At 29.1% G+C, this 8,692-nt stretch overlaps 1 protein-coding gene across 5 annotated transcripts; it reads left to right on the forward strand.

The window, feature by feature from the left end:
* Window positions 1-596: 596 nt before the first annotated feature.
* On the forward strand, window positions 597-8,094 carry LOC100795579 (E3 ubiquitin-protein ligase RGLG4). Of its 5 annotated transcripts, none has more exons than XM_006585661.4 (13): window positions 597-863; window positions 1,032-1,301; window positions 3,992-4,076; window positions 4,496-4,636; window positions 4,724-4,837; window positions 5,491-5,588; window positions 5,664-5,743; window positions 6,159-6,264; window positions 6,365-6,492; window positions 6,671-6,797; window positions 7,306-7,362; window positions 7,447-7,552; window positions 7,852-8,094. In XM_006585661.4, the coding sequence occupies exons 2-12, from the start codon at window positions 1,047-1,049 to the stop codon at window positions 7,531-7,533; spliced, it is 1,278 nt and encodes a 425-aa protein (XP_006585724.1). In that variant the 5' UTR covers window positions 597-863; window positions 1,032-1,046; the 3' UTR covers window positions 7,534-7,552; window positions 7,852-8,094. The 5 variants fall into 5 exon arrangements, with proteins under 5 accessions (XP_006585724.1, XP_006585723.1, XP_003531811.1 ...); XM_006585660.4 differs by having other exon boundaries at window positions 598-863; window positions 7,447-7,559; XM_003531763.5 differs by having other exon boundaries at window positions 612-863; window positions 7,447-7,575.
* Window positions 8,095-8,692: the final 598 nt, after the last annotated feature.

The raw sequence follows: 8,692 nt of genomic DNA on the forward strand, positions 1-8,692 counted from the left end.
ATTTTTTAAATATTATAAGTTATTTCTTCTTCTCAATAAGAAAATTTTGTAGACTTATCGCTATATATCATTTACTTTTATGTTATTTCAGCCTTATCAAAAAGTCAGTTAGATTCATATATCTTAGATCTCAATCTACTCGGAACATACTTAATGAATTTATATATATTAGAACCTATTTAAAGAATCAATGATCTTATCAACCATCATTAGCACAAGTGGCATTAGCACAAGTGGCAGTGATTTAGATTCTAAATTACTTTTAAATATAAAATAAATTATATTAAAAGAAAAATATTTAATTTATGTATATTCCAAATATCCTAAAAAATTAATCACCGTTTGATGAAAATTACTTTATACTGATATAATCATAAAGAAAAATCAATGGTGTTTCCAACAACTCATTTTGACTCAATTTATTAACTTAATCCTTACTCGAGTAAGACTACACAATTTTGCAAGCCCTGTTCCATATTGATAAGCTGATTCTGTTCATTGCAAAAACATTAGGCGCTGGCGGTGCGATGGGCGCCGATTTCAAGGGAAAAAGAGACCCATTTTCATTTGTGTGGGAGAACAAGAGTGATGGAAGTGGTGGAAAGTGTTGAGACGCAAAGCACAAAGTCCTCATCCCAGGATTTTATTATTGATATATATTATCATAGACCCATCAATGCAAAATGAGAAATTTAGTTTACCGGAATCACCTTCTATTACCGGTCATTAGTGGTCTCCACTGTCCACTCTTCAATATTTATCCAACTATGTCTATACCACATTATCTCCTTGCCATTACCATAAAGTCCACTCTTTAGTACAAGTCATCATAACTGTGTTAGCCAAGAAATGAAGCAATAGCAGTGAGAATCTAATTCTTTTTTTTTTTTTTTTCTCTTCTTCCGTCCTTGTTTTCCACTATTTTATTTCTATTTTATAGTCCCCAATACGTACTCTTTTCACCTTTTTCATTTTTTAATTTTGTTTATATATATATATGGGTGTGTTCAATTTTTGCGATCCCTCCCTAGTTGAATGAAGCTGCGATGGGAAACTCGCATGCTAAAAAGCGTGACACTCAATTTTCCAGAAACGTTGTTAAAGGGAGAGTTCCCTCTCCAAAAGACAAAACCTTATCATCATTACAGTCACCATCATCACCATCACAATCACCATCACCGTCGCTAGAACCACCGCGAGAACCACCACCACCGGTTATGTTTTTTAATACGGGTTCGGGAAAACTATCTGCCAAAGAGAAATATGCTCTAATTCCTGATAACTTCACTACCCTTGAACAGGTTTGTTCAGCTTACTCTTCCTCTTTTTTTATTTAATTTTTTTAATTAATTCATATAGATTCAAATTATCTGGTTGTTTGTTCATGTGTTCAACATCTTGCTGCTTAACAACCCAAAAAAAATAAAATAAAAATGAAAAAAATAAAAACTTGCTGCTTCTCTCGGAATTGGTTAGTTCTCTTTGTGAATTTTCTTAAATGGAATTTTGGGATAGACTTTGAAGCGTGAATTAGGCTCAAATTGCGGCGTTGACTAAAAAGGTAGATAATAGATATTTTTCTTTCTTTTGTTTGAGTGGGGAGCATGGATGATTGGATGAGCAAAGGAAAAAGTTAGGAGCAGATTATCTTTCTCAATATCTTGTCTAAAAGTTTGATTGGATTTTTTTTCTCCTAAAATCTCTTCTGTGTTTGATGGAGACTTAAAATGTGCGAAACAAAACTCAGTCAATCCGATTTAATTGAGTGAATTTGATTTTTTTTAATACTATATATTAATTATTATAATAAGAATAGTTAAATTTCAAAATAAAAATATTTTTATAATAAATAATATTATTATAAATATAATATTGTATCATCTTTTAAATAAAAAATATATCATTAGTACATAATTTAAAATAATTACATTTTCAAGAGAACATAAAACACTGATAAGATTGAGATGATCCAAAACATATTTCAAAACCAACCTAAGAAATGTATCAAATAAAATTTCAAAACTTAAACTTATAAAAGATAATCTTATAACATATGTTTAATATATATTTTTTATTAGTTCTAATTTATTAAAAATTATTAAATCTAAAATAAATTTTGTTAGATAAAAGTACAACTCATAAAATTAGGTGAGATCAAACTATATGAATTACAGGACCGTTTACAAATAACTTTTAGATATGTTAAAACATAATTTTCAGTCATTTTGAGAATATAATGTTATATTATAATTATTTATTTGTTGCAACCTATAATGAATTAAAAAAAGAAATACACCAATAATAATTTTAATTAGTTAATAATATAATTATTTTACAAAAATTAAAATCTTAAATATAATATGATTATTAAAAAGAACAAAATTTGGTTACAGTTTCATAAATATTTTTAATATTTTTATTTAATTAATTATTAGAATTAAAGTTTCACTTCCTGAACTTATACAGTTATACTTAATGTAAACATTAATTATGCATATTATCATAATGGAATTCCAATTCTAAATTTTTAATTAAAAAACAATAAAAAGATTTAAAAATTATATCTACGTTTTAATTTTTTATTTTAAAAAAATACTATCTTCATTTTTATATAAGACTCTTTTAAGTGATTTACACATTTAAAAAATAATTAATTTAATTATATGTTTAAAAAGAGAATATTATATTAATTATTAAAATTTAAAATATTATAAGATAATAATAATTAAGACATCAAACTTTTTGAATAGAATCTTATAAAAATGAGGTATTATATTACAACTAAAAGTTTTTTTTCAAAAAGTAGATTAGTCTTAATATGACAGCAGGGGGCACGGCTGTCGAAAACGCGTTTTCTTCATTAAAAGTGTCAATCATAATCTATGAACCGGAATGAAAAGTACTGTTGGCAATTATAATATGAAAATAAAACTACAAATGACAACTAGCATAATAATTGTTTTTTTAGGGGGTTTATTTGTATTTATTTATGGTTACATAATACTGTAATTGTTTAGTTGGAATGATGCTTAAAATTTTAGTCTAAACAAATTGAGTTTTTTTTTTATTTTACAAGAATAAATTATGAGTTTGATGATCATATATTAATAGTATAAAATAATTTTATATTATTATCTGATAAAAAATAATTATGTATATAATTTTAAAATAATTATTATAAAAATTAATAAATTAAATACATGAATCATGCATATCATTTAAAATGATTTAAAATTAAAGTTTGAAAAATGTCATTATGTCTAAGATTTCTTTTAATAATTTCCTAAAAAAACTTTAGTTCCCTCAAATGATAACAAAATACATATTTAAAGATTAAAGTCATGTAAAGTTTAATGTGAATAGTTATATTTATTCAAATGAATAAAGAAGTTTTGGCTTTTTCATTAAATCCAAACAAAAATGGAACTGTGAAAGGACAAATCATAAAAAATTTAATGTGAATAGTTATATTTATTGGTGACTCACGTGCTCACGTGAAAATGTGGGACCTTTTATGTTTTTTTTTAATTTTATTTTGGTGGGACCACCTCATGACATGCAAAACGTGTGTTGGTCCTAAGCATATATATATATATATATATATTAAATCAGGACCGTTGTTGGTCCTAAGCATATACTTCCTTAATATAAAATTTACATTATGAAAATAATACCTGTAAGAAAGTATTTTTCTACCTGTTTTTGTATAGTCCAGTATATTGTAAATAATACCTGTTTTTTGGACAACATTCTTCAAAAGTGGCAAGAAAAGAAGAAAACTGTTAGTTATATCATCTCCTATGGTGAAAGTTGGAATATTGAATCTTTTAAAAATTTCTTATAACTAAACTGACTTTCCAAATGACATCAAAGATGGTCTTAATTGAACTCATTATATGACCAATATTTATTCATGAATTTCGGTATGTGACTACCCTAAGCTATTTGTAAGTGTGTCCCTTGAAGATTTTGATGTTTTCTTTACTTACAGGTTACAACTGCCTTGAGGAAGGAAGGTTTAGAATCATCAAATCTTGTCCTTGGAATTGATTTCACAAAAAGCAATGAATGGACTGGTAAGTAGTACATAAAACAAAAATTAACTGAGTAATCCTATGATCCATATCCACTGCAAATAGGATCGATCCAACAGTTAGAGGGACCTAAAATAAATTTAAAGAAAAAAAAATACTTTAAAAGAGCTATTTGTTTGGCTTTTTTGCCAACATATATGGTTTTCTAACTTCATAAAAATCAATAGCAAATATTTTTTTTATTGGTGGACCTAAAGCATAGGTTTTAGTTACTTTATCCTTGCACCCGTCTTGTGCAATCCGTATAAAGATGAAATGAACCCATAATTGAGAGCTTATATTGGCATGAAAATGATTTCTGGTTTTACATTAAGTATGTGATTTGGTTATCATTTCCTTTTGAAATGATTGCTTTTTGACTGTTTGCCTACAAAGCCAATGCATCCATGTTGTTATTGAAGGAAGTGTCTCATTCAACAATAAAAGCCTTCATGCTATTGGAAGTACCGCTAACCCCTATGAGAAAGCCATCTCTATTATTGGCAAGACTCTTGCTCCCTTTGATGATGATAACTTGATTCCATGTTTTGGCTTTGGGGATGGTAAGGCCTAATCCTTACAGCTGAAAATGTATCGAAGAAAGTTAGTTTTTCCAATATTAAAATGATTCAACTTCTGTCTCTAAACAGCGACCACTCATGATCAAGAAGTGTTTAGCTTTCACAGTGATCATTCACCTTGCCATGGTTTTGAGGAAGTTTTGGCTTGCTATCAAAAAGTTGTTCCAAATTTGAGACTGTCTGGTAATTTTCATCTTAGCTTATAGTGTTGTTATTTCATTTGTTGAAAAAAAATTGAAGTGTGTACATTGTTTTGGATCAGATACTCATTTATTATTACATATTTTCTTTGTGACACTGTGATAATGATTGCATTTTGCACACTACTATATTATGATTTTTCTTTAAAAAAAATCAGAGTTAGAAAGGATAACAATCCTCATTTTATTAAATATATGAGGATACTCTAGAAAATTAAATTAAATTTCATTCCTTAAAACATAGATAGCATTTGCTAGACACATTGGAACAAATCATAATATAACACATGAGTTCTATTCTACATTTGGTTCATCTTGAAAACTGAGCATAATAAGACAGGTTAAAAAACTGGTACATTTTAGTTTCGTTAAAAAGTTTTATTTGAACAGTCAACGTACCAACTGCTTGTATAGAATAATCAATCTCACCTCTCTAGAAGCAATGATAATTATTAGTTATATAGAATGAAGCAAGGAATAGAAAATCCATTCCAATTTGTGTTAACAAAAAAAAAATGCTCATTTTATGAAATAAATCACATAACAAAATCATCATTAATTACCTATATCAAACATAACATTAATAAACTTAAGACTAGAGTCATGGCTGAAGAAATATTTGTATTTTGCTTGAAGGACCAACATCTTATGCTCCTGTGATTGAGGCTGCAATAGACATAGTTGAGAAAAGTCATGGCCAATTCCATGTGTTAGTTATTGTTGCAGATGGCCAGGTACATAATGTTACTTTTGTGTTTGTATGCATGTGATGCGATTCTCATGATTGTATAATTTTGTTCAATTTGAAGGTTACAACAAGTGCTGCATCTGAACATGGAGAACTCAGTCCACAAGAAGCAAGGACAATCAAAGCAATAGTTGATGCAAGGTACATATGGAATATTGATAATTAAAGCAACCCAAGATGCTTATGAGATTAATTGTTTATTGTTATAAAATGAAAACTATCTAAAAAAACAAAACAAATTATCAAACATAAAGGAAGTAAGCCTCAACATTAAGAGAAATCTAATCATGATGTTAGTGTTGGAGTGCATCACATTGAAAAAATATGGATAAGTTGAACAATATATAAGTAAGAAGGATCTCCAAACCTAATGACTTTGATTTTTGAGTTGGACGAGGTGATAAATTTACTTATATGGATTGTTTGAGGTCCCATCTATTTATAGAGATCACCCTAATGTTTTACTCCCTCGTATTTTGTAACAGTTAGATTAAAACAAAACATTCAGATTCTTAATCAACCATTAATTTTTGGTTTTCTACTTTTTTGCTTCCAGTTCATATCCCCTTTCTATTATTCTGGTTGGAGTTGGTGATGGACCCTGGGAAGACATGAAGAAGTTTGATGACAAGATACCCGCTCGCGACTTTGACAATTTTCAGGCATGACTACAATAGAAGAAAAATTTGAATGGCATTACCTATTTGCATTCTTTGCTATTTCTTTGTTTGTTATAGTAAAAGCATCTCTCTCGTTTTGCAGTTTGTTAACTTCACTGACATAATGACCAAGAAATCAAGCCCCTCAGAAAAAGAAACTGCTTTTGCTCTGGCTGCTCTTATGGAGATACCTTTCCAATATAAAGCAGCCATTGAACTTGAACTACTTGGGTTGGTTCCTTATACACAAGGCTTATGTTTCATTAGATGAAAAGTAAAAGCATATGCAATAAACTTTGTGTCTATTTGGGGGACAAATTTCTTGAAAGCAATGTGGTTTCCTTCAGGTGATTATTTGTTACAATTTTCTGTTTGATGATAATTTTTTTCCTTGCTTTTTTGCCAAAAGTCGTGCAACAGGGAGATCAAATAAAATAGTTCCAAGACCTCCTCCAGCTCCATATTCCCGGCTTGTGCCACCAGCTCGCGTTCTGAGCAATATGCCAACTTTCATGGATGATGAGAGAAACCAAATGGTATATATATATGATTGAAAGTTAGACTGATTCATTATATTCTCCTTTATCACTTCCTAAAAAGTCAAATTGTGTAAAAAGAACAAGTAACTTATTTTGTGGTACACCCTTGTAGTTTGAACACTTTCATAACTTACTCCTTAAACTTTTTTATGTCACTAAACCTATGAATTTTGAGTTAATGTGAAAAAATGTTATAGCCACAATTTTTATTGTGGTTAATAAGGCTAAAACCATAACTAAATTAAGCAAAGTTAATAGAATTTAGCAATTTTACAGAGACTAGGCACTAGAATTGCTCAATTTTATTAGCTTTGCTTAATTTAGTTATGGTTTTAGGCTTATTAACCACAAAATGAGAATTCAGAAACTTAGCAATTATAGGTACTATTACTCTATGATTAGTGCTCTAGTAGAGTTATTGCTGAAACAAGGTTTCCTCTTCTATCGAGTTTGAAGTTGCATAATGACACTATTTCTTGTGTTTTTATCCAACGAAATTTTGTAGGCTTGTGCTATTTGTCTGACCAATAAAAAGGATTTGGCATTTGGATGTGGTCACATGGTGAGCCTCATTAAATTCATGGTCCCTTTCTGTTCTGTTGTTGGATAGTTTATTTTATGATATTTAACTATTTTGGGAATGCAGACTTGTAGAGATTGTGGATCTAGGTTAACCAATTGTCCGATATGCCGTCAGAGGATCACCAATCGTCTTAGGGTGTTTTCTAGCTGATAGCAGAATGGAAAATCATGTACAAAGTAAAATTCAACTAAGGTTCTGTTTGGATGAATTTCTCTTAAAAATTTATGTTTAGATAAACTTTTTCATAACCATTCATAGGAGAGAAAAATAAGAATGTAAAAAGAAAAATTAAATTTTTTCCATAAGTTAAAATCAACTTTTCACTTCAACTTTTAGAGAAGTTAGATGGAAGAACTTCTACAAAAGTTAAAGTGCATAAATTGTTTTTAACTTACAAAAGGAATTCAATTTAGTTCACATTTTTAATTTCTTTTTGTGTAAGAGCTTATGGAATATTTATCTGAACAGGGCTAAGAAGATAAATGTCTTCTGTACATTTGTTGGTGTGGCTTTCAAGAGTGCCCAAGAATGACCATGGTGTTGCATAAAGGTGGTTTCACATTGTAGGAATGATTTAGGAGTTGAGACAATTGTGCATGTATTTGCTAGTTGTTCAATTAGGCCATGTCCCATGTGTTTGAATTTGAAGAATTGTATTTTAACCGCTGCACATTGTACATATTGTTTATATGTACTTATGTTAAAAATTTATGTATGCAGGATATCCATGAACTTATAGATTCTATGATAGGTTGCATTTTGTTTAAACTTAAGAAAATAACTTTTAAATAAACGTTTGTATGTAAGTGTTTTTTAAGAAGAAAATAAAATTTATTTTCTAAAATAAACACAACTGTGTTTTTTTTTAAGTAGAAACAATTTAGACAAACAAAAAAAAATAAGTGTATTAAAATAAAAACATATTTTAACAAATAAGTTTAATTGAATTTACTCGAACTTACCATCTCTAAGATAGGCGTGTCTTAGAATTCCCTAATGAATTAGAGGACAATTAAGCATATGAAGTTCTAACAAATAGCAAATCCTTAACAGCACATGCTAATTAACCTCTCAACCTAGTGAAGTTTTAACAAATAGCAAATCCTTACCACTCTCTTAGGTATTTGCCACTTTCCCTCTTGATTTTAGAAACCATTACAACCCCCTGATCATTATCAATCACATGCTTGCAGACTCTTGCATACATTGGATTCATTCAATACAAGTCATGTGCTATCATTACTCTCCCCTTCCAAGTTCCAAACCCACCTTTTCCTTAAGGCGGCAAGTATCCTTCAATTCATCCATT

The sequence above is a fragment of the Glycine max genome, chromosome 8 (genome assembly GCF_000004515.6).
Source record: "Glycine max cultivar Williams 82 chromosome 8, Glycine_max_v4.0, whole genome shotgun sequence".
NCBI classification, from domain to species: domain Eukaryota; kingdom Viridiplantae; phylum Streptophyta; class Magnoliopsida; order Fabales; family Fabaceae; genus Glycine; species Glycine max.